The sequence below is a fragment of the Rhinolophus ferrumequinum genome, chromosome 5 (assembly GCF_004115265.2).
Source record: "Rhinolophus ferrumequinum isolate MPI-CBG mRhiFer1 chromosome 5, mRhiFer1_v1.p, whole genome shotgun sequence".
In the NCBI taxonomy this organism is placed as follows: domain Eukaryota; kingdom Metazoa; phylum Chordata; class Mammalia; order Chiroptera; family Rhinolophidae; genus Rhinolophus; species Rhinolophus ferrumequinum.
The window spans coordinates 87,557,526-87,583,271 of record NC_046288.1 but is presented as its reverse complement, the minus strand read 5'-3'; the positions used below and the strand labels follow the sequence as shown (position 1 = coordinate 87,583,271).

Sequence of the window (25,746 nt, the reverse complement as noted above, 5' to 3'; positions counted from 1 at the left end):
CCAGCACTTCTAGTGGCTGGACCCAAGGGGAGATGTGGCATCACACAGCGTCCCCACAGCGGGCCAGCCTTGCACGTTTTGTGTCAGTTTTGGGCAGGTGCTTTTTTTCCAGTTCTTCTAAATTGTCAGCATAAAGTTGTTCACTGTCTCCTGTCATTTCAGCAACCTCAGGAACTGTGAAGATTGTCCTTTTGCTCCTGATAATGGTTGTACTTCTCTTTCTGTATCTGACAGAGTTGTTCAATTTTACTAACTTTTTCAAAGAACCAGCTATTGAATTTGTTGGTCCTCTCTCCTATGTTTTTCTCTTTGATTAATTCCAACCTTATGTATCTTGTTTCTGTCCATGGTTTTAAATTTTATTTTGTCATTCCTTTGCTGGTTGCTTCAGATACATATAGATTTATCCTAATTTCTTTATTAAGCCTTTATTCTTTTCTAATATTTGTACCCCAGTCTTTCAGTTTTCTTCTAAGTTAATCACTTTAGCTATTTTCCAGTTTTATATGATATATTTTACTGCCATTCAGGATCCCTGAAGGGGAAAATGGAGAATAAAGGGAAAACAAGTGAAGACAGAAGGCTGAGAAGTTTCCAGAAATGAGTAAAGATACAAATTCACCAATTCATGAAGTGCTGTGAGTTCTGGAATAACTGAAACAGACCCACCAGCAGACAGGAGCTCAGTGAGAGGACTCTGAAAGCAGCAGTGGGGAGACTGCCAAGCTCTCAAGGACAGAGGCTGAGAGACGACAGAATGACGTGTGTGGAGTGGGGACAAAATAAGGTATTTTCTCCCTAAGTTTCCCACAAGTAGGTGTTTGTGGAGTGTTTCCACCAGCAGAGCCGTGCTGGAAAGAGCACTAAAGGGTGTACACCATGAAGCATGAGACTGAAGGGGGCAGAAGTGTCCAACCTCAGAGGTGCCCCCCTGGCACCACAGGTGGTGGCTTGGGGCTGTGGGGCTGCTGCCGCCATCTGCCCAGGGACCCTGTCCAGTAGATGGACCGGCAGGCACAGGCTCGAGTCGTGGCCACGTGCACAGGGCTTGCTGGTGGGCACCAACGGGGCTTCCGAGGGCCCTGCACTCAGGAACAACCCGCGGCTGTCGTTTGCAGAGGACAAACCAGCTTTGCCCAGCTGTGGGAGCAGCCCCTCTTGTGGAGCACGGTCTGCAAGTGTGGGGCCAGTCTCTACTCTCCTTCCAGGTCACAGGCACGCCTGAGGGAAGAGTGCTGAGGAGAGCCCGCGCGGCACCGTCTGCCCGCTCACTGCGCCCCTGCGGTCCAGGTCACAGGGACCACCGCCCACATCCACACACATGCGCGTCCGGGGCTGCCTGCTCTGGCCCCCGAGTCCACTAGAGCCAGAACGGAGACCTGGCAGTGTTTTGTGAGACGGAGCCGCTAAGACAGACACTGGGCACGCCGGCTCTCTGGGATTTTTATTTCTTTAAAATAATTCATACAAATGGTTACAGTCACAAACATGATTTAACCAAAGTATTGCTAGCTACCACATCAGCAGGACGGCACCGCGCAGCCCCAGGACAGGCGCCGCGGCCAGGGCTGCAGCACGCCCTTCTGGCCGCTTGCGAGCCGTCTCCGTTTGGAACAAGGGGTTCATGCCAAAATGAGGAAAGACAGCCTTGTTTTGTTTTCTAAATTATTCTAAAAATAAGACAAGCAGGTAGAAAAAACAATGCACTGTGTGGCATAGAAAGAAAAACGGGAAGGGTTCATTGTCCTGAGAAGTTTGCCAGCTGCCTCTCCGGGCACGTTCCAACGTACAAAAGGAAAAAATAACCTGAAAGTGACCTGCTGATGCTCCCCAGGTTTTCTTTTTGTTGACAGCTAAGCAAACAAATCCTCTGTGATGTTCTAAAGACTGTGCACAGACAAGAACATTCATGATAGAATTAACTACTAACTTCTTTTGCTTAACGAGGACGCACAGGACACAGCAGCGCCGGCCCTCGGGACGGGACTACGTGGCGGAGGCCACGCCGCCTCACCGCCAGGCGCCTGGACAGTCTGTGGAGCGCCAGCCGCCCGGGTGCCTCCTCCACACGCCTGTCCGAGGGCGTGGCCCCGCCCGCGCCGAGGCTCCGAGCTCCGTCCGCGCTACAACTGGTCACTCGCATGGTCTCTATCCGCCTCGGGCTTGACGGTTTGGCCGGGAGAAGGGGCGTGGGGCGGGTGGGACACGGGGGGCAGGCCGTGGGACAAGGACATGGCACTGGGGACAATGCCTTCGACTGCGGCCGGGATGCCGCTGGGGGCCACGCCCACCACACCAGGGGGGTACCTGCTGGGAGAGGAGGGACAGCCTGTGAGGACAGCCGGCAGGGGGACCCTGGGCTGGGCCCCCTTCTGGAGCCGCATCACTGAGTGCAGGGGCCCAGGAGCGCAGGGGGCTGCTCCCTAAGGCCGCAGGCACCTGTCCCGGCCCTGCCTCCCCCTCCCACATACCCCGCACCCCTGCTCCTAGCGTTGCCTCCACTCATGTGGTCTTGTGTCCACCAGGCTTGGAAAACCACCCCTGCTGGGGCTCTAACACCCCAACCCTCTGCGTCCACTGGGGCCCACGTGAGTGCACACGTCTAGGCCTGAGAGCCAGGCTGGACCCCTGCCCCCCTGCAGCCATCACAGGCCTCCCTGACCCCGCTGTCACCCTGGTCCGCCTGCTCACCTGTAGGCAGCCCCGTTGAGCTCAGGGTGCACAACAGCTGGGTCCATGCTGGCCCAGTGGGTGGCCGCTGTCAGGTGGTCCTTGTTGACACAGTTCTTCAGGCTGTCAGGGACCCGGCCTGGAGGTCAGGAGTGGACAGGGCAGCGCTGTTAAACAGCTGCCACTCAGGGGCCCGAGGAGGGTGGCGGCTCACGGAGAACACGGGCTGCCCCCCACAGCAGCGCAGGCTGCAGGGACCCGGGCTGTGCCTCCCCCGCCCTCCTGAGGTCCCGTGTGTCTGGGCAGTCACCCTCTGGGCTCAGTGGCCTCAGCTCCATGGGCTGCTAGGCCTGGGGGTGTGAGTGAGCAGAGGACGGGGCCCCACCCAGGAGGCTGACAAATGCAGTCTGACAAGTGCACGGCTGGCATGGGGCGCAAGCTGGGCAAGTGACACACGTGCTGAAACCCCCCGTGGGCAAATGACACGAGTGAGGAAGGCGGTGCTACACCTGCTCGACCTGAGGGTCAGCTTGGCTGTGTCACCACTAACACCAGGGCTGACCTCTGTGTTTGGGGTCTGCTTCAGTTGTGATGCTGGCTCAGGGCAGGCCTGTCCCCACTCCCTGCCCGCGAGTCACTGCGGAATGGACTTGGCTAAATGAAAAGGATGCAGCGCCTCCCTCCAGCTTCTTGATGACTGCTCACCTCCAAAGGGACCCTGCCACCCACCCGGCGTCCCCAGCATCACACCTGTGATGGCTCTCCGGATCTCCCGGGCCGCCTCCTCACGCATCTCGATGGACGCCTGCTCGCTGTACCAGGCTGCGTGCGGGGTGCAGATCAGGTTGGGGGCGTCCTTCAGGGGACCCTGGCTGAAACTATGGACAGCACAGCGCAGGTCAGAGTGCCGTGGCCTGGGCGGGGCGAGGGCACTTACGCTTGCCTGGAACCACCCCCACACCCCTCTGGTGGGCCCCCCACGTGGTCAACCTGCACACGGGCTACTGGTGGCAGCGGGGAGGGGCTTTGGCTGGGGGGCCTGCCCTGGCCCACCTGCGGGCTCTCAGACCCCAGGCCCTCCTGGCACCACTGCAGCCTCTGGGCAGGAGACCCACCCAGGCCACCTGCTGCCCTGGGGCCTCTGGATGTGGCCACGTGGGGGCCAGCAGTCTTGCACACCAGGGCAAGCCATCAACACGGTGCCTGGGCGCTGAGCAGGAGTGCAGCAGCTCTGAGCCCCTCCCCGTCCCTGTCAGGTGCTGGCTACCCTGCAGTGGACGCCTGTCTACCAAGACTTGGCCGGGCCCCAGGAAGAAGGTCCACCTGGAGCACGACTGTGGGCTGGACACAGAGCCTGCGTACGCCCGTGCCCTGGACCGCTGGCTGCCTAGGGCCGGGGCCTGGAGATGCATGTGGGCATGGGGGCCTCTCCATGGGTACGGCTGGCATGGGGCGTGAGCTGGGGCAAGTGCCTGGCCCGGGACCACCCGGGCTGCCGCCAGGAGGCACCTGAAGGGCTCCGACTCATGCACGTCCAGGGCTGCGCCACGTATCCGGCCCTCCTTCAGGGCCTGGGCCAATGCCTTCTCATCCACCAGGCCACCCCGGGCCGTGTTCACCAGGAAGGCCCCTTGTCTCATCTGGAAGACACAGATGGCGCCGAGAGTAAGTAACAGGCCTCATACCCACCGCCCGGGCGGACAGCCAGGCAGAGACATGGTCATTGGCCACTCCTGGCCAGGCCCACCCTTCCTCGGGCTCTGCCAGCTCCCCGAGGCCGGCTGAAGGCTCAGGCCTATGTGGCCCCCACCCCACCTGGAGGACCACTGGCTGGAGCAGGACACCCGGCCCCGTTCCCACCTGCTTGACGGTGAAGTCGTTGATGAGGTGGTGGTTGTGCTCGTTGAGGCCGCAGTGGAGGGTCACGCAGTCGCTGTGGAACAGCAGGTCCTGCAGGGTGCCCACCCTCTGCAGCCCCAGCGCCCGCTCTGTGCCATCCGGCAGGTAGGGATCGTAGAAGAGCACGCTGAAGCCAAAGGCCTTGGCCCGCAGTGCCACCGCCTGCCCCACGCGACCTGTCGGGGAGACTGGTGTCACCGCAGCTGCGGCCCCTTCCCTGCCTCAGCCGCCCAGCCTGCCCAGGGTGACGCGTGCACACACACCACTCAGGGTGGGAGCAAAGCCCTCTGGGCCGCAAGGTGTCTTCCTCCTGTGCTGAATGTGGGGCCACCAGGGCAGGCGGAGCCCTGGGACCCCCCCACCCAGCCAAACAGTGGACAGGGCTTCAGACAGGGCTGGAGGAATCCCCAGGAGCGCAGATGGACGCTCAGTGGACACTCGGGCAGTGTACAGGACGGGGGCTGTGGGTCACGCTTCTCCCCACTGTGTGCTAGACCCAGAGCATTCTCTGGCCCAGGAGTGAGGAAGAGGGTGACCGAAAGGATGCATAGGTGCACGGTGGGGGCGTGAGCAACCCCTCTAGCCAGGGCAGCTGGTGGTGACAAGCCCTGCCAGGCAAGGTGGGAAAAAGACCCCAGGGCCTCCAGCCCTCACCTGAAGGCCATGTCCACTCAGCTATCACCACAGTGTGGGGGGAGGACGGCAGGGTGTGCGTGTGTGACAGCCTGTGCGTGACCCTGGGGCACCTGTGTGACGTCTGTGTGCACATGGCCCGTGCCTAGTGTTCCTGGGGCAGACGGGCCAGCACAGCCCCTGGCAGGGCTCCCCCTCCCCATGCTGTCCCCAGGCGGGGGGGGCCGTCCTGCAGCACATGGTCGGTGGCCTCACTGTCCACTGAGCCCACGCAGAGGGAGAGGCAGAGGGTGACACACCTAGTCCGATGATGCCCAAGGTCTCCCCACGGATCCTGGCAGCTCCGGAAGCCACCTCTCGGATCTGCTCGACGCTCTGGACCCGCGTGCCTTCCCGCAGCGCCTGGTGCAGCCAGGTGGTCCTGCGGTACAGGTTGAGGATGTGGCACATGGTGGAGTCAGCAGTTTCCTCCACAGACGCCGCCGGCACATTGCAGACAGCGATACCTGGGGACACAAGACATGCGTGGGCCGTCACCGAAGCCCATCCTTGGCGCTTTACCCATGAAAGGCCAGAGGACGAGTCCCAGGGCCATCCAGGGAGGCTACAAAACAAACACAGCCCCCACCGCCCCCATTCTCTCGGCCCCGTAGTCCCCTCCACAGGAGTCACTACAGCAGCACAGTGGCCCTGGAAAAGGAGCTAGCTCAGGCTTCTCCAGGCCGAGCCCTGGTGCCCCATTTTCCTCCACGTGGCCAGGCCCATGCACATCATGGCTGGCTCCCACCGTGAGCTGATGCTGCTCCTGAGCTCGCGCCCCAAGATGGCCCTAGCCCTCCTTTTGTACCCTACCTCTGCCCCAAGCCCCAGCCCCTTTCACACTTGTCCCCAACAGCTTGCATGATTATATTCGTGTCTCCCGCTGACGAGGAGGCACTTGGTGGCCAGGTGGTGCCCGACACACAAACAGGGCTGCACATGAGGACCCAGGGTCCTCCTGCCCCCCCAAAACAACTCTGCTCCTTCTGAAATGCAAGAGTCAGGGAGGGGCTCAGGGGAGACTGAATGGGAACCAAGCTGTTCCTTCCATTAGATTTGGGAACAAGTGCAGCCTGAAGTTAGAACAGGTCCTGGGGACTTCCACGTCCTCACGGGCCAGGCCTTGACGGATGACCGCATGGCACTGCCCAGACTGTCCCTACTGAAACAGAATCCAGCCCGTGAAACCAAGAAACTGAGGGCCAGCTCAGTGCACAGAGTTGAGGCCCAGAGGACCCCCGGCTCGCAGAGTGCCCAGGCCACAGCCTGACACTGCAGGCACCTTCTGGGAGTACTGCCTGAGATAGGTGACAGTGGGGGGTGACAGGCCTTGGTCGTGCAAGTTGGCGGTGGGCACGAGGGGCTTGCCCAGGATGAGGTCAAACACTGCCTGATTTGCAGCAGGCATACACTGAGCCATCTGACCCCCGTTCCTCCAGCGGCACCAGGGGACGGGCAGCGCTGGTGTGCGCCTACACCGCCCTGGCAAGGGTATGGCCTCGCCTCACTGGGCTGCGACCAGCACAGAAGGCTGGAAAGAGGACAGAACGTTGAGGAAACAGGAGACTGTGCCTAGGACAGTGCAGTCCAAAGCTGCTTGTTTCAGTGTGAGTCACACGTGTACGCATGTAGCCACACATGCACATGTGCACACACTCATGCAGATCCTAACTCACAACATAACTGCCTTTCCCACTCTGTCTCGTGGGCAGGGACGTGTGCAACTCAATGGGACGCGCTGGATGCCAGCTGGAGCTGACGTCCTTCCCCTCAGCCGCAGGCAGGGGTGCCAGCTGCCCGAGAAGCTGAGATCAGAGTGCCATCTGCCCGCAAGACAGAGGACACGGGCCCCGGGCAGTGTTCTGAGGACAGCTGCTGTGACCTGTGACCATGACCTTCCCAGAGGGGAACTGCATGGGGCCACAGCCACTGCACATCCACTGAAGCCAGTGCACACGTCACCTTCAGCCACGCCGACGGCTGCAGAGGGCGCTCCTCGTTGTAAATACAGTAAAATCAACAGACAACACAAATGCCCAAGGGCACGCCCAGGAGAAGTGACCGGAAGCTGCAGGACACGGAGCCCTCCTACCTAAGTCACCAGCAGACTTGACGTCCACGTTGTCAAAGCCGCTGCCGATGCGGACGATTATCCGGAGGGCCTTGAACTTCTCCAGGTCGTCCCGGGTCAGCGTGATGGTGTGGTACATGAGCGCGCCCACCGCCTCGTTCAGCACCTGCAGTGCGGGCAGCGCGGGGTCAGTGCCAGGGCGAGGCCCCAGCCAGCCCAGTGCTGGCTGGTGCGTCCGAGGACCCTGCAGCCTCCTCGCCAGCTAACGGCTCTCGGGGGTTCAGCCACCTGCTCCCACCCACTGACCATCAGCTCCGCCTCATCACAGAAACCTGGGCTCCCTGCCTCCCGCCAGCACAGAAAGGGCACTGAGAAAATGCACCGCAGGAGGGCATGGGCACCAGCTGCTAAGATAGGTGTTAAATGCTGAGCACTGGGAGGATGAGTCTGAACAAACCCCAGACCATGCCCGTGGGGCAGAGAGCTGCAGGGCCCTTGGGAAACCGCCACCAGAACAGGAGCAACCCCGCACTGCCACGAGGAGCCACGAATAAAGCTGCAGAAATCACAGCAACCCACGCCAAAACAAACTCTGTAAAGGATCGTGCTCATCCCACACACGGAGGGATGACACATACGCCGAGTTGCTTGCTTGTCCTGACCACACGGAAGGCTGGGCCGTCAGGTCAGTCCGTGGAGGTGTGGTCCGGCCGGACTGGACTGGGCTCTGTGTGGCCATGTGCACAGGCCAGCGAGGGGCCCCAGGGGCCAGCTGGGCCTCAGGGCGCGGTCTGCCCCTCGGGAGTGTGGCTGTGGGGGTTGCGGGCGTGCAGGGCAGCGCAGTCAGCACGGGACCCAGCGACATGGCCTTGGGTCTCCAGCACAGCCCTCCCTGCCCAGTGGTGTCACATGGCCTGGCAAGGCCGCTCCCCATGAAGCCCACAGGTCCAGGTGGGTCAGTCCCTGCGTCTCCCGAGAGTTCGGTGACACGTATGTATGGACACACTACTTTTCTTGTAAAACTGCCCACTGGGCCTCAGCCGAGCTCGCAGACATCGGACCCCACGTCTGCGCCCCCAGCCTGCGCAGGCCCAGCAGCCAGTGCACCTGGTTCCTGGGGCGCCTGGCTCTGTGGGGACTTGTGTCTCAGGGGGGTGGTGAGCTGCTGTCGGGTCTGCAGGAACACGCTCTGGCAACCACCAGATGCGAGGGGGGCAGGGGCAGAGGACCCCCAGTATCCAATCTTCAAGACCAAGGGGGACCATGGCACTGGAGCCCCCCTCCTGGAAAGGCCAGAGACAGGATGTAACCCACGTGTCATAGTTGGAGGACAGGGTTGTTCTTCCCCAGTGGGGCAGACCAGTGGGCCTTGTAATCAAGGACATCTCAGAGTCACTGAAACGCAGTGGCCGATGGGAACCCATGACTGCTGTGTCTGCCCCCCTCTCCTCCTCCAGACTGAGCTTCCTGTGCTGACCCTGGGTCTCATGGACAAGGGAGGCCGAGACTCACTGTGCACAGCTGGCTGGACCCAAGGCACTCCGTGTGAGCTGAGGGGAAAGCCTGGACTTCGGGCCAATTGGGTGAATGTGTGGGACGCAAGCACTACACTGAGCCTGCTAACTGCCCATGTCGGCCCCTCCTATGGCAACAGCCTCCGTTTTAGCTGACATGGCCGGCCACCCAGAATAGATACAGACGGTTTCCTCTGAGGCAGCCTGGAGGACACAGCCGAGGCAGAGATGGCTGAGAGGCAGGGCAGAGGGGCCTGCCTGGACTTTGCTGATGAGGGGAGTGGACCTGCCTCTGCTCCCACACTGAAGACCAACTAATCCCCCTCCTGGAAGCCAGGAAGCTGCTGAGTGGACACGTGACTCAACAGGCTGGTTCACTGCCCATGTCCTAACATCTCTCCCTGGCCTCCTGGGAGGGCATCGAGGTCCCACAGGCACACACCCCTCTGGGGCCTGGACTTGGCCTGACCTGGAGTGAACAGGGCGAGGTTCTGCGTGTGATGGGAGCAGGAGCCAGTGCCCGTGAGAGGCAGAGGAGATTAACCAGGAGCGCAAGGGGAGGTGGACACAGCGGGGGCCATGGGGGGGAGGACCCCAGCAAGACCCCTCTGGCCTCTATGTGCTGTGTGGCCTGGCAGTGGAGTGGCCACGAGAGCCAGGGGTGTCGTGGAGGGTACAGAGATCTGGGGGTGTCCACTATGGACAGGCACAGCCATGCACAAGTGACAGGTGGCTGCACGGAGTGGGCGTGAGGAGCACAGCCCAGCCTCAACACTGACAGGTTGCAGAGATGGAGGCAGCAGAGGGGAGCCCTGGTCTGTGGCCTGGGCAGGTGAACACGTGGGCCCCTTGCTGAGCGTGCGGTGGTCAGACCGACTAGCCCGTGCGCATGGGGCAGCTCACTTCTAATCCTGAGCATTTAGCTCTGGCAGTAAAGTCTTCACATCGTGACTGTGTCTTGGGCTCCATCCCAGTGTGGATGGCCCACGGCTGGTGTGGACACTCCCACTGTCAGGGCGCTCGGGCTGCTTCCAGCGTGGGCTGTGCTGCAGTGAAAACCTGCGTTATGTTTATCTCCTTGAAGACATGTTCTTTGAAACGGAAACGAGTAGGTGGACTGGAGAACCCTCCTGAGGGCTTGGGAACTGCTTTCAGCGCATCCAGATGACTCATCCTGCAGGACCCACTGGCACCACCAGGCACTCAGCTTAAGATGCTCCATGTGACGGATGCAAGTTGTCGTCTGTTGTTTTAGCTTTAATTTGCATCTCTGAGTGAGAGTTGCCCACAAGTGTTTCTTGATAAATTACTACTTTTGTGTCCACGTCTTTTTTCTATTGAGCATATTTTTCAGTGCCATGGTACCAGGGGAAGCATCTCAGCAGGAATGTGAACACTGCTCAGCGGGCACCCCACCCTGGCCCAGGAGGCCCCCTCGGCCGCGCCGTCCAGCCACCAGATCCTCTCTTCCTACAGGTCTTCTGGACTCCCTTTCATGGTTGCAAATGGCGGCGAGGGCCCGGGCATTGCATCAAGTGCCCAGGAGGGGCATTCTTCAGGAAGCCCCACAGCTGAGTCCCATCTTGCAAGTATTCCCGCTGCGTAGGGTACCCTGAGCATCTGGGCATGGGGACAGTGTCACCTGCTTCCTGCAGGAGCTGTTTTGGGTCAAAAGCCCCCTCCTTTGCCCATTTTCTGCCAATTTATCTTTTTCCTGTGGAATCGGAGCATTAGTTCTTTTACTGTCAACATTTTGCTGCTACACGTTCGGCAAACACCCACTCTCTCTCTCACCTGCTTCACATCTCATTTCTTCTGCTCTTGGCTGTGCCTGCCTTCCAACCAAACCGCCGCTGTCTGGAGAACTTCGCCCGCGTCTGTCCTGCGCTCCGGTAGTGAGCACACCCCTCCCTCCCAGGTTCCTCTGATGCTCTCCACACGGGCTCCGCAGTCCTTTGCCCAGAGCCTGAAAGCCACTTCGCACTTCCCTGGGTCCCCCAGGTGGGGCTGTTTCGGGGTCTGTGTCCCGTCCACTCACTGCCTGCCCAGCAGCCACCCTCCGAAGCCTGTTTGTTTTCCCGGGACTTTCATCTCATTTCTCACACAGCCACAGCACCTTCCTTCCGGGACAGGGCGCTTTACTTCCGACAGCACCCCCACCAGCATAAGTGCCACCCAGCACCCCTTGCGCCTGCTCCTGGCAGGCTGCTCCCCCCGGGGAGGAGGGATGGCCCCCACCAGCCAACGTGACAGAAGCACCGAGTCTTCCTTTTTCACGTTTGCCTCCGACTTCATGGGTGCCCGTCTTTAAGGAGCTTTCCAAGAGTGACAGCAAACCTGCCTCTGCCCCTGGATTAGCCGTTCGCTCGGAGGTGCAGTCTGGTTGAAAATCTTTTTCCCCAGAAGCGTTAAGAGCACCCAGTGTGGGGCTGGTCTGATTCTTGTCTCTTTGTAGGTAACGTCCCTACCCCCAGCGTTGGTGCGATTGGGAACTCGGGTGGGGCCCCGACACTCATCCTGGGCTGGCAGGAGGGGCATGGAGTCTGCACTTAGCTCTAGAAGTTCTTCACCATGTTATGGCGATAACACGTCTCCTTCTGTAACACTGAGATAATGTCAACATGCAGTGAGCTGTGACGAGACAGAAATCCCTGATCAACAGTGAGGTCGGCCACAGCCACTGGGCCCCGCCCACGCCACAGCCTACAGACGGGGGGCCCGGGCCGCAGTTCAGCTCCACGTGGGGCCTCACGTCTGGACTCCTGTGCTGCTGCTCTGCCATCCCTGGTAAGTGGCTTCCCTGCACGTTCCAGTTGGCTGCCCAAGTTCCGGCCGTCACATCTGGTCTCCAGCCAGCAGGAAGGGGAGACGAAGTGCATCCTGCTTCCCTCTCACTTGTTGGACTTCGTCACGGGACCACCCTGGCGGCAAGGCTTAGGCAAGGACTGTCCTAAGGAGGTGCTCGTCCAGGACTGTCCACTGCAGAGGGTGACACTGCTGCAGGCCGCTGTGCAGTGCTACCCAGGGTCTGAGCCTTTGTCCTCCCGGACTCTCTGCTAAGCTGCGAGTCCTCACAGCAGCAACTCCCAGGCTCTTCCCAGGTCTCAGTATTGGCATCTCACTGCCCGCTGCTCACTGCAGCCAGGAGCGGCGTCAGACCTGAGGACACCGCCCCAGGCATCAGGCTGTCCCTGGGGGCAGTGTGTCCCGCGCCAGGCCAGTGGCTGTGCTTCCTGAGCAGGTCGGGTGACTGGAGGGCTGAGGGGGGCTGTGAGTCCATCGGCCTGTGTCCTGGGGTGGGGGTGGAGTCTGCCCTGCCCCTCCCTGGGGTGTCAACTTACTCATTTGGGTTTTATATTAGCTCGGGTAGGTGGTTTGGTACATCACAATTTTAGAAGAAACCATCTGTTTTGTCTTAGTATTCAAATTTATTGGCAAAACTTGTTTTAATATTGCTTATGATTTTTAGAAACTTCTACCTGCACTCTTTTTCATTCCATATATTGGTATTTTTAGAAATTTTTTTTCAGTTTGAAATAGTTTAAGACTCACCGCAAGCTGACAAAATCGTACAGAGGGTTCCTGTGCCCTCGCCAGCTCCCTCAGGGACAGCCTCGCACGTGACCAGGGCGCATGGACACCTGGCCCACTTCCCCATCTTTTCCTTACACATGTGTGTGCTGGCAGCTCTATGTAATTTTACATGTCACTTGACGAGTCACCACAACAGGACCCAGGACAGAGGACTGCCTGTCACCACCCACACGTTCGCGCTTCAGCTGTGTGCATCCCACCTGAGCCGCCGGCAGCTTTGTCCCCACCCCACGCTCACCGGGGAGCAGGAGCACACAGCCACGGCCCAGCGCTGCCCAGCTCTTGCTGCGGAATGCAGGTCAGCCCTCCGCCCTTCACCGCCCTGCTCAGCCATCGGCTTCTTTACAGTCCAGCCATCAGGACAAAGCCGCTGTGAACACCCGTGTGCTGGCTTTTCTGTGGACATGAGCTTCATTTCTCGAAAAAATACCAAGTGACCATGTGGGTGTGTGACAGGCGCGTGCTCAGCTCTGCAGGAAACCACAGGCGTTTCCCGGCTACCCATGGCTCTGCCAAGCACCACCGCACGTTCCTCACCTCGCAACCGTCGGCTCCATTGGCTCTGGGGACTATCACCGCTGCCCAGCACGTGCTGCTTCTGGCCTGTCCCCTCCCTCGTTCCGAGGTTTCCCTTAGAAGCACAATGACGCCACTTGGCGGCCCCGACCCCCACCCCTCCATGTCCTCATCTTGTCCCCCTTCTTACCCAGGGAATTGTCACTTTCAGCTTTGCTACTCTTCAGCTCTAGAGCCTCTCAAATGTTCACCCAAATCTGCTGTCACTTTTCATGGTTATCAGTTCCTTGTCAAATTTTCAAGCTTGGTTTTCTCTTTGGCTATGACTGGCCACAACCGTCCCCTGGCCCTGGGGACTCCTGCAGTCCTTCCTGCTGGTTTACGCTCACATTTCTCGTTCCTCCTCTGCCTGGTCATCTGTGACTAGGGGAAGACACTGCACTAGAAAAAGACTTATAGAAGTAATTGGAGGCCTATGGTATCCTCCTCCTAAAAGGACTGTTCCATTGGTTTCTGCCTGGGACACGGCGGTGCGGGGTTGCCCACGACCCAAGCTCAAGGCTCGATGCCAATGGCAACAGGCTGGATGGCGCATTGTCGAGGGCGCATCTGGTTCCAGTCCATCTTTTCTCCAGGGTCTCAACCCAAACTAGGGGTAGTCAGCAGGGTCCCGTCCTCAAGAAGGCTGCCAAAAGCCACCTCTTCCAGGATAGCAGACAGGCTGGGCCCACACTGCCAGGGCCTGTCCATCCCTGCTGAGTCCGGCCTCTCAGATGCTATGAGCTTTTTCCAAACCTTTCCAAAGTTTCTTCACCTGTCTCAGTGGAAAGGTTGTCCTGAAGGACTTAGTTGGCTGTGACTACAAACAGAAGGCCAGGTTAACATACTTCACATCGTGGGGACCCTGTCACCTCCTGAGCAGACGCGAATTGTGAGAGCTGCCCAAACCTGCAAATGGCTTGACTACAGGTTCCTGGGCAACTGCTGAGGCCACCCATGCTGACCAGGAGGGCACAACCCATCAGCTTCCACTACCGTTTACTGCATCCACATCCCCAGGCTCTACTTTCTCAGAAAAAGCTGGAGATAATGGAGATGATTCAAGAAGCCACCTCCTGACAGGCCGGGTGCCGGTGACAGTCCTGCTGAATTTCTCCGCTCTTGCTCCCGGCCCCGCCCCCCGCCCCATCCCTCGAGCACTCTGCATGCGGCTACCTTCTCATGGATCTCCTGTGTGGACTGTGCGTCACAGAAGGCCACCGTGGCCACGTCCTTCAGGATGGGCATCTCCACCGTGCAGTCCCGGCCGTCGAGCAGCGCCACCAGGGGCCTGGGGTGCAGGGGCCCATTCATGATCGGAGGTCGGACGCCTGCAATGACAGAAGTGGATGCTCAGCCTTCCGCCGCAGCACCCCGCCCCCCAGCAAAACCCACTGCCCCTGCCGCCGACATCAGGGCCGAACACAGCTGACCCCTGGGAACACTCTATGCTAAATGTGCAGTCACCTGGATCATTGTCGAAAGTAAGTTAAAAATAAGCAGGAAAAATGGAAAACAAACTCGTGTCTGCCACGGCAACAGATGCCTGAGTCACAGACATGGTGACCAGCACCACCCCCCGCAGAGCGCAGGGCGCAGGGCCCCCGAGACGGCCTGTGGTGGGAGGGCAGGTCCCTGCAGCCCTGCAGGCTCATCACCATTTCAACACTGAAATGTGCACACCCTCACGCAATGAGGACGGCACCCCATGTCGTTCCTGCCCAGAACCCCCACAGGGAGCACCTCCCGGGGCCTGGTGTGACTCGCACTGCAATGGTGTATGCCAAAGGGTGAGAGGCACAAAGGCCGAGAACCCTGGAACGCAGCACAGCCCGTGTTCCCACAACACGAGGATACAGAATCACTGAAACCAGCTCCTTCCCAGAGCGAGGGCCACTGCGCCTCACTGTGGGCCAAGGCGGGGACAGGCTTCTCTCAGGTGGCACTCAGGACAGCAGCTGCCAGGTGCTTCCTGTGCCCCGTGCTGGGTTGTACCAGCCCCATCCATCCCCACGGCCTTGGGAAAAACACGCAGGGGATGCCCACATGGCCCCTCGGCATGACCGGCCAGTGCGCAGGCAGCCACTGCGCGCAGGATGAGGACCGAGAAGCAGGGTGACTGTGGGCACCCCAGCCGCCGTGACGGCCAGTCATCCTGCGGGCGCGCCGCTCGCCCACCGCTTTCGCAACAGCAAAGACATGGAGACGCCATCAGCCTCAGTGCGGGGTCCGCAAGGCCAGACCTCACCTCAGGTCTCAGGTCACCCCCTCATCCCTCCGAGCGAGCACTGCGCTTCCAGGCTCGCCCTCCATGTGTCACGCGGTCTGTCACTGGGCATGGCGAGGACGTGCTGTCAGCAGGACAGCAGAGCCATGCAAACACGCGCAGTGCCACCCGTCTCTACAGCTGCACGTGGAGAACAGTCATTTTTCATTTAAGTCTGCTTTCTTTCTGTGTGTAAGGGGTCAGTCATTGCTGTTTGTAAGTGAATTGATAAGCGCCTACTTTCAGCATTCCTCGGCTTCAATTCCTAACAAATACACATCGATCAGTCCACGTGAACTAAGTTCAGGGTCCCCAGTGACCTCAGGCAGAGAGCAGGTGGCAGAGGGACACTGCTGCCCAGTGGGACCTGAAGACGCTGGGAGGCCCCGCTGGGACTGGTGAGGACATAGGCTGGAGAAGACACGGTGACTTGGTGAGAAGCCGATGGGAAATGCCACCGGCTGCCCCAGCCAGTGCCAGGGCCCTCTGGCCACCGGTCCACCCTTCCCCAGGGGGCACCAGGCTTTGCGACCACGAGGTTGGTGCAGGAACAGGTCTTGGCAGCAAGATTCTCACCCAGTCCTGAGTTCACATGAGAACGACCACAACAAACGTGATGCTGGCCTGTGAGCTGGGTGGCCGGCAGGGATAGCAGGTCCCCATCTGGGGCCTGAGGAACCCCCCAAGGGAACCTCTTGACGAAAACCAACCACGGCGGCAAAAGTGAGGCCTGCGCCCGCTCTACCACCAACAACCAGGCATCGGGCGTCTTTTCCAGAAATGCAGAAACCCAGTCACATCAGTGTCCTGACCCGGGGCACACGCAGGCCGCCCTGGACTGGGGACAGTGCCACTGTGCTCTCAGGTGCAGCGCCTGCTTCCGAGGGACGGGCTCGAGCAGCTTCGCACTCCAGGAGCCCCTACCAACCTGACATTGCCTACTATGGGCTCAGCTTCCGCGACCATGAATTCGACTTTTCAAAGCGTTCTATCTTCAGAATCCCCAGGCAGAACCGCGTCCTGTCACTGGATCCTCAGCCCACGTCTTTAATTGTCTCGAACCAAAGCTCCTAGGCTCCTGATCCACAGCGACCACTGAAGCCTGTGCCGGGGTCAGAGTCTGACTAAAAATTAAACACAAGAGACACATTAATACACCATCGAGGGTTGGCTAGGACTCACAAACTCCAGAAGTTCCTCGAAGGCAAAGCTTCCCACTGCATCCTTGATCCCAACGCCTGCTGCCGTGGGGCTGGCCCAGCCTGGAACCAGAGCCCTACCCCTGCGTGGGAGTGACGGACGGGTACACGGCGAGAGGCTTATCCTGAGGGCCCAGGCCCGCGTCGCCGCTATGTATCTGGGACCCACCACGGGGCTCTGGCCCCACCTAGGCACTACCAATGCCCCAAACCAGGAGGCCAGGTCACTAGGAGCAAGGACAGGAGTGCACTGGGAGCGGTCTGCAGCCGGTTCTGGAAGCTTCTATCTCATGTTGCCAATAGCTTCCTGGGTCTCTGTGACTGGACAGGGAGAGTGGACTTCCAATGAGGCCACCAGGCGGAGGGGTTGCAGACCCCAAAGTGGGGCTTCCCCAGGCCAGCATAAGTACCAGCTGTGCCCCCCCAGAACAGGACCTGAGTTCAGACACAGCTCTCCCCAAAGTGCTGACCTGACAGGTGGCCGGACATCAGACTGAGTAGGAGCTGCCATCACAGACACCAGGTGGCTGACCGCACCGCAGCCAGGGACAGGCCCTCAGACACGCACAGCCCCCACCCAGGCCCAGGCTCGTAAGGCCGGCTCAAGAAGCCATTGCCAAGCCAGCCAACTGCCCCCCGCAGGTCTAGGGTGTGCTGCTGGGGGCTGTCACCTTCCAGTGGCCTCGATGTCTGGAAGTTTCTCCCCTCAATTCCCTCTTGGGGTCACACGCACACTGACCCCTCATTGCTGGCTCCCAGGTGGCTGGGGACGCCTGGCCACAGGGAACATGGTGCATGGCTCCCCGCCAATGAAGTGGGGGACTCAGGCCTTTCTCCCCACGGTGGGCAGTGCCAGGCCGTGGCAGAGGGCGTTGGAGCCACACAGCTGGAGGAAGGGGTCCCAGACACCAGACCTCCAGCAGACACCAAGCTCCCTTCTTAGTCCCAGGCAGCCATATACACTGAGGCCCCCTGCCTTGGCCAGACCAGACCCCCCACACCTGGATCCTGTATCACCGCGAACTAGTGCTGGCCAGACTGGTACCCCCTCTGCTGCAGGGAGGTGGGACCGTCCCTCAGCTGCGGGCACCAGAGCCCCTTCTCTCTGTCCCCCATCAGTAACAGCCAAGAGCTCTTCTGGGCAGGCAGGCAGCGGGTCCAGGACGGGCACTGCGGCTGTCACCATCCCACCCAGAATCAGCACGCCTGTCCCCGCCACACCCACTCTGGATGTGTGCTTGAGGTCAAGCCGCCAGGACAGTGGCTCCACCGAAGGACAGGATGCCCTGAGCTCACCAGACACACACACAGCCACACTCGGCTCAAGAAAATACAAGACACAGGAAATTGACTGTTTTCACTTTACAAATGACAGACACTCCTTTGATTTAACTTCGTTGCATAAACCAGGTACTCAGTTACAGCCCTAAGCTGTCACCCCACAAACCTAGACATGACCTCCTGGGGGCTGCTCCGTGACAGTGCTCACCCCAGAGAAGTTCCAGGGGCCCTCAGCGATGGTCCTTGGCCCCTCACTACCGGGCAGCAGGTGGCGGGGGCTGGGGGAGGCACCGGGTGGTCAAAGCAGAGCGGTGCTGGCCCGGGGGCAGGCCTCACCCCACCCTGATCTCCACAAGATGGGCCTGGGGCAGCACGGTGCCCCCCAAGGACACAGGACTCCGGCCTCTGTCAGGTGATGACCCCGGCAGCCGAATGAGCCCCAGGTCTCGGCCGGCTCAGCGGGGCTTCCTCTGGGCCCCAGGCCTGCACCTCCCAGCAGCCCGTGCACAGCCCGGCCTCCTCCCGGGACAGCCATGCTCCTCCCTCTTGCCGATGGCCTGTGGTGGGGGCCTGACAGGGCCACAGACCCCGAAAGACCAGCAGCCCCAGGCTAACGAATGCAGAGCCCCTGTCTCTTCCTGCGCTCCCAGACTTGCCACCCGCTCCAAAGCAGAGGCAGCGCCCCCTCCAGGCAACCGGGGCCACGTGGCCAACCAGCCAGCCTGGCGGGTCAGCGCGGCCTTCACTCAGCATAGAGGGTCCCTGCTCTCCGAGGGGCTCAGGGCTCAGCAGCACACGTGAGTGACATGTTGGCACTGCACACAGGTCCCGAGCATCCATGTAGCCCTGGGGGAGGACCAGCTTCCTTGGGTGCCCCCTGTTAACCTGTATGTGAAAACAGTTTCAAAAGGAAAATCTGCTTTGCTGACGCCTGGCCCAAGTCTCCAAGCAGAGGGAAGCGGCCGGAGGGCTTGGGCTCAAAGGCCAGCCTGCACAGGGCGTGGAGACCCCCGGGCCCAGTGTGCAGACAGCCAGGGCGCGGGGCTCTCACCGCCCAGCCCGATGCCCCACAAGCCTCGGTGCCTGCACACAGGACGTCTGCCAGGCCGGGGGATGTGAGCCAAGTCCAGCCGTGGCGTGCAATGCGGGAGCTCGACCCTCCAACCGCGCCTGAGCTAACGGGCCCACGTGACCGATCACACGCACCTTCCACTCCAGTGCTGAGGGGACGTTCACGGCGAGAAGGCTAACCTCGCCTCATTTCAGAAATCACCCAAGTAGAAGCCCTGTGATTCCAGTGCTCAAAATAATGACACAAGGGCCATGCGGACACGGGAGGCAGCAGAGGGCCAGGCCAGCCCAGCCCAGCCCATGGCACAGACAGGAAGGGCCCGGATGTAAACAGAGCGGGAGGCGGCTGTGGGACCACGGCCTGTGGTCAGCGGGCACGACTCGGGGACCACGTCCTGGGTACTCCCTGGCTCCCCACTCTATGTCCACCACGTCCACCTGTGTCCCTGCATCTCATGTACCATGGCTCTCGGCTGCATCCTTTTCTCTTGGGCTGGTTTAAGCTGGGATTGTTCTGTACAGCCAGGCTGGTCGCCCAGGCGTGCAGCAGGTTGGACTGTCTGTCCGCGTGTCAGTGCCTCTGTGACGTGCACCAATGATGCAATCACCTAACAATGCATTTCTCAGAACGTACCCTCAGTAAGGGACAACCCCAGCCCGCTTGGCGACCCTGGTCGGGGTCAATATTGGGGAGTGAGTGGCCACTCCCCAAAGCAGTGACTCAGTCCCCTCAGCAACAGGGCCGGCAGGGAGCACGAACGGGTCGTCTCACATTTGCAGTAGGCTGGCCCAAGGTTGGAAGGTACCTAGAGACCCTCCCCTGGTCAGCCCAACCTGGGGCTCTGAGTGCAAAGGCTTCTCCAGTTTTCCCCAGTGCCTGCCCTCACCCATCCCACTCTCCCTACACCCGGTCCCCCCACAGGCTGGGGGATGCGGTGCCGTTAGAGTGGCTGCACCTGCCCTGTGCTACACCTGCCCTGCCCACGGCTTTGCCCCTGTGCTTCCCAGCACTCCCAGGCTCCCTGCTCGTCTTCCTGGCTTCACCTCCTTCCAGCTCACACCCAGGCCTCCCAGTACCTCCTGCCCTACTCTGGTGTCCCACCTGGGGACAGCCGGGGATAGCCACGTGTGCTGGTTAACAGTCAGGACCCCGTGAGGCCAGAGTGTTAGCTCTGCCAGCACCGGGCTTCCGTGGGGCCACCTGCACCTAGCGCGCCCACACAAGTGTCTTTGGGCCCAACAGGCGCGTGGCAGTGAGTGAATTCTGACCAGGGCGACATGCACACCCACTCTACCCCCAGCTCACCTGAAGTGCACCGTGTCCACACGCGCCTCGTGACCCCATGTGCACTGCACATCTGTACCCCAGGAACTCAGCGAGGTGGCCAGAATGCAGAGCAGGCGCAGCTATAGACGAGCCGGTGGGTGCCAGGCCCTTTAGTCCCCATGCTATTGGGCCACACTGGCAGTGGGTCAGGCAGGACCACGAGGTGAAGCAGACGGGCCCGACACGCATGCGACTGACGCCGGCACAGAGCTCCAGGACGGGTGGATGACACACTGGTGCCATGTGCTCACCACACAGCAGGTGGCGCGGGACAGGAGGGGTGGTCGGCACTTCAGCTGTGACTCAAGCACCACGCTCCGGAGACACCAGCAGGAGCACATGCAGGGCACATGGACGTGCCACAGCAGCTCCGTCATCTTCCAGCAAGTCTACAACTGGCCCAACACTGCTGATTTACAGGAAACGAACGGGGTGAGGGAAGGGACCGCAGGCCCCAGGGGCTGCCCCAGGCGGGCCCTCACCCAGAGGCAGCTCCCGCCAGCATCCGGGCACCACACGGCTCTCCAAAGTCACTCTCAGAGGGACCAGAGGGTACAGCTGGTAAGCTCCAGGCTCACTGGAGGCACCGAGCGCCCAGACTAATCCCAACAGGTCCCTGGCACCAGTGTCATGAAGACCCCGCTGGTGCTGAGAACCACACTGGGCCATCCCTGTCCATGCCACTTGGGCCACGCCAGGCCCTAGGCACAGGCTGAGGCGTCCCCCCGCGGCTCTGCCTCCCCTTGCAGCTGGCCGAGTCCCCACTTCCTCCGTAACTGGCCCACCCCCACCTGCTCGGGCCCCACACTCACAATCCTCACCCAAAGAATGCTAGGTCGTCACAATGCCACGGCTCCCAGCTGCTGCACGGAGGCCCGCGGAGGGACACCTCCACCAAGGCCAGGCCTTGCTGCAGGGGCTCGAGGGTCAGACTCAGGGACCTTGCGGTTAGCAGCCAGCCAGCTGGAGACACAGCCTCTACCACAGACAGGCGGCCCGACGAGTCACCGTGGATACCCTGTCCGCCTCACGGCAGGCCAGTCCACACCTGGGGCGTCCCAAAAGGGCCCCGCTTCGGGTGGCAGCACTGCCCCACCATTAACTGGTCCGCTGGGATTCCTTCAGAAGGGTCCCAGGTTCCAGTCCCATCAGGTTGTCACCCTCCCCCACCCTGGCTCCAGGGCTGACAGGGGACACAAGGGACCACTTGCCTAAGGATGACATGGCAGACACAACAGCACTAAGAGCCACCCCTTGTCGTCCCGCGTGGTGACAGGCCCCTGAGTTTTCCAGGTCTGCAGGATTATGGATGTTTCCTCTCACAAGACCCGGGCCTATAGGGGCGGCCACAGGAGGCCCACGCTAGGGCGTGGCCCATGGGCTGGTCTGAAGCTCAGCTTCTGGAGGGGATGGTCCCTGCCCTGGGGTGTGAGTTCCTGTCCTGGGGGCAGGGCCACCCAGGGCTTTGAGCCAGGCGACCCACAGAGTGAGGGCCAGCAGTCCTCCTTCATGCCACCAGTGGGGAAACTGAGTCTTCTAGGAGAGCTGTTACCAGATAAAAAGCTCAGGACGCCACACCTCTGACGCCCCTGTCAGCCACAGGACCCACCTGGAAGGGGGTCTCGGCAACAGCAGGGCTGAGGCCAAAGGTGTCAGCACTGACGAGCTGGGCCCTGCTACTCAAACAGGACATCCCCAGCGCCTGCTCACACAGGAAACTCCAAGGACAGGTGACAAACCGTCAGCAGAGAAAAGTCCCATCAAGGCCCAACACTCTGCTTGGGGACTGCTGGCCCAAAGGAAGCCCCCACCAAGCACTGGTGGGGGGCCAAGGACAGACCTACCTCTGAACTCCAAAGGCCTTCTCCTACAGAGAGCTGCTCACTAGTGTCTGGGGTTGCTCAGAAAACATTTAAGGTCCCCCGATTATGTGACAGGAGCTCGCAAGGGTGGGTGGGCTCCACATGCTGGGGGCTGGCTTTCTGCTGAGTATGTTTTTATGCAAATGAAGTTGCTACTTTGAAGAGGAGAATGGAGGGGTCCTGGAGAATGGGGAGAAAAGGCCCTGGGCCCCCATTTGCGACCTGACCCTGCAGTTCAGTCAGCTCACCAGAGGAGAAGCAAGCTGTGCACCTCTCTGTGGTGGCGGTTCCCCTCCCCCAACCCGAAGGTCGGTCTGTCCTGACCTATCAGGGAGCATCACTGTGCAGGGTCTGGCTCCCTGCCAGGTTCCCGCGGCTTGGTCCCTTGGGGATCCCAGAGACAGCACCCTGGCTTCTCAGCAGGCAGGCAGAGGGCAGGCCTGGGCACCAGCCAGAGAAAGCTCCAGCCTCCAGCCACTGGCTCAGGTGCAGTCACAGCCCCTCCCTCCCACAGGCCCCCAGTGCCAAACTCTGTGGGCTCCAAGGGCACCGCGAGGGGCAGGGGGGCTGGGAAGAGGAAGCCAGGGGCTGACGGACCCGGCACAGGGTGCAGGAGAACGTGCAGACCGCACAGCCCCTCCCACGAGCAGGCCCCAGCCCACGCTGGCTGGAAGTTGACAAGGATTGCAGCACATGCAAGATGGCCACCGGCAGCCGGGCAGGATGCGAAAGCAGGCATGGGGCCACCATCAGGCCAGCTCCCAGCAGAGGGGGTCCCCAACCCAGCCTGCTCCCCCACAGGCCCAGGCCCTGGGCTCCCCTCCCCCGTGCTGCCCAGAGACCAGCGAGGACCCTTGTCTGACATCTTTCAAACACAAGGGGGGCAGGTGCCTTGTGACAAACAGAACTGGGTCCAAATCTCTTGAATTATTGAGGTGGAAACGACTGGCTCAAGGAAGGGAGTGCAGTGTGCTGAGTTCTGGCCGCACTGCTGTGTGGGGGCCCCTGGCCCCCCCTTTGTGACCACGAGGACGCCACAGGACTGTGCCCTAGCTGTCCCGCTGAAAGCCACCGAGGGAAGGGCTGCCCTCCCCACCAGCTAGACCTTATAATTTTATACATTTTTAGAAACGGACGGAACATCCCAAAGGCCGTACAGAGCCGGCTGCAGAAGCAAGCACCACTGAAACGCCTGCCGAGCGCCTGTCCCCACAGAAAACCCTCCAGCTTAAGGGCTTCGCCGTCCCAGGCAGATCCGCATCCTGGCCACCGGCTGGCGAGCAGACCCTGGCGGCCCCCGGCGCCTCCACAGGAGACAGGCCCGCGGAGCCCCCAAGGGCAGGGACAGAGCCCCCACTGGGCCAAAACGCAGTTCATCTTCAGGACACGCGAGAGCTTTTCATTTCTTTCAAAGCAAGTTGCGTGTAGTTGATCTCATCGTGCGCCACCCGAGTCTGTGACATTCCCCCGCCCGCTGAAGCCCTGGGGGAGTATTTACAACAGGAAGTGACTTAAACGAAGCAGCGGAGCCCGTCTCACTGACACAAGACCTGTGGCCCAAGCAGGACACACTGGGCCGAGGGCCCTCCCGCTGGGCACCGCACGTCTGAGGTCGGGGTCGAGCACCGGGGATCTGGGGAACCGGGCGTCTGGTGGGGGACCGGGAACCCGGGGCCTGGGATCTGGGGTCTGTGGGGCCGGGAGGTCCGGGGGAGTGGGACCCTCGGGTCCGCGGTCTGGGCACCGTGGGTCTGGGGAAGCCAGGATCCGGGGGTCCGACTGGGAGTCACGGAGCCAGAATGCGATAGGCCGGTGGGCCGAGGGTCCACAGGGTCGGGGTCCGGCGCCCCTTTGTGTCACCTGCGCGGGCGGCGGGCGTGACGGCGGCGCCGGCGCACGCGCACTCGCACACAGCAGCCCGCGCACGCGCTCGGAGCTCCCCGGCCCGGCCCCGCCCTCGGTCCCGCCCCCGGCCCGGCGGCGCGCGGACGCCGGCGCGCACGCGCACTCGCACACAAAGCCGGCGGCCCCGCCCGCCGCCCCGCCCCCGCGGCCGGAAATGCGCGCGCGCGGCCTTACCGAGCGGCAGGCCCTTGTTGAGCAAGTGCGAGCTGCCCATTGAAAGGCGCGGGCGGCCGCGGGCCTCGACGAGTCCGGCGCGCTCCGCCGCGAGCCCGGCGCCTGGGGCGGCCTGGGCGCCGTCCGCTGATCTGCCCGCTCGCCTGCGCCCGGGCGCCGCCGTGCCGAGCAGCGCCGCGCCGCGCCAGCAGCCGCTCCACCGGGCGGGCGGGGACAGGCGCGCGCGCGCGGGCGGGGCTTCCGGCCCAGCGGCCTCCTGTTTCCCGGCGCGGGCGCCGCGCAGCACCACGCGGGCGGCTGCAGGCCGCGCCCGCCCGCCCCGCCCGCCCCCTCCCGGAGCCAGGCTGCCCGCGCCGCACCTGCCCTGCACCAATATCTGCCAGGCCGGGCCTCGATGCTCACTCCCGCTGGCCGCGCCTGCCCCGCTCAGGCACCTGCACACCTGCCTGCCCCGCACACGCAGCCGCCGGGCTGCGCCTGCCCAGGCGAGGCGGCCTGGACAGGAAGTTCCTAGACGAGCTTTCCTAGTCTGCTGCAAGGGAACCAGCTCTGAGACACTGAAGCCAGAGCACACGGGCTTCCCAGGCCTGGGCTGGGGCTCTCGGAGAGGTGACCGGGGTGACTGAAGCGGAGTCCTCACCCCAGCCTGTTTGGACACCGACCCCAGCCCTAGAGAGTGACTGGTGCTTAGTTCCAGAAGTCCAGAGGGCACCCCGGCCCTCAAGGGAGTTTTCGGTCCCCAAGACGAGGTGATCCGTGATGCGGAGGAACCGCAGGCCAGAGCCGCAGGCCCAGGCACCCTGACGTCTGCGGTGGCCGGCACTGAGCTGTTGGTGCAGTTCTGCAGGCCGCGTGGCCACCCTGAAATCAGTCCTGTTGTCTTCGCTTTTATAATTCGTACATCAGTGAGGAAATGTGGGGGATCCAACAAAGGATGACGGAGAACTGGGTATCTACTTGGAAAACAAGTACTTTTAAACTCCCACTTAGTACTCACCTGTAAAAATACCTTCCAAATTGGATTAATTGGAACACATGGAGAAATGAGAAAGCGGGATGTAAGCATGTGGCAAACCTCTTAGGGAACTTTTCTGAATGCAGATTCAAAAGGAACCAGGAGGGAGAGATCAAAACTCCAGACCAGGGTGTGTGTCACCCCCCACCCCCATTTTCTCAGAAGATTACTCCCCAAACATTGGCCTGAGCCAGCTCCTGGCCCTCTTCCTGTCCTGCCTTAGCACCTCCTGTGCTGAGATCTAGGTTGCCCCTTGCTACCCGCTCTTGCCATCTCACAGCTGCCCAGAGCAGGCTCTCCCACATCATTTCACCCCTGTGACTGCTCCCAGAATGTAGATCAGACTGTGACCCCCTGCTCAAAACCCTTTAAGGATTCCCGTCGCACTACAGAGGAAATCCATGCTTCCTGTCACAGCCAGAGCCCCCACTCTTGCACCCTTCTCCCTCTAACCTCCCACTCTCCAGCCACATGGCCCTTCTTCCCGGCTGTCACAGGGCCACCACACACGCCATTTCTGCTGCCTTCCCCTGCTCTTCCCATGGCCACTTCCTCCTCCTTACCCTGTGTCCAGTACAGGGGTTTCCTCTCAGTCTGGGCTGTCTTCCTACCGCACTGCCCACTCCCGAGGACAGGGGTCTCTGTTCCCCCAGCCACATGTATTCCAGGTG

The 25,746-nt window shown here is 61.2% G+C and overlaps 1 protein-coding gene across 3 annotated transcripts; it reads right to left on the bottom strand.

Moving 5' to 3' along the window:
- Positions 1 to 1,429: 1,429 nt before the first annotated feature.
- On the bottom strand, positions 1,430 to 24,209 carry CTBP1 (C-terminal binding protein 1). 3 transcript variants are annotated; one of them, XM_033106018.1, is made up of 10 exons: positions 24,061 to 24,198; positions 16,170 to 16,365; positions 14,152 to 14,306; positions 7,334 to 7,478; positions 5,502 to 5,708; positions 4,531 to 4,745; positions 4,180 to 4,310; positions 3,421 to 3,548; positions 2,692 to 2,809; positions 1,430 to 2,310 (listed from the first exon to the last, which is right to left on the bottom strand). In XM_033106018.1, the coding sequence occupies exons 2-10, from the start codon at positions 16,174 to 16,176 to the stop codon at positions 2,124 to 2,126; spliced, it is 1,293 nt and encodes a 430-aa protein (XP_032961909.1). In that variant the 5' UTR covers positions 16,177 to 16,365; positions 24,061 to 24,198; the 3' UTR covers positions 1,430 to 2,123. The 3 variants fall into 3 exon arrangements, with proteins under 3 accessions (XP_032961909.1, XP_032961906.1, XP_032961907.1); XM_033106015.1 differs by lacking the exon at positions 16,170 to 16,365 and having other exon boundaries at positions 24,061 to 24,209; XM_033106016.1 differs by lacking the exon at positions 16,170 to 16,365 and having other exon boundaries at positions 1,430 to 2,307; positions 24,061 to 24,209.
- Positions 24,210 to 25,746: the final 1,537 nt, after the last annotated feature.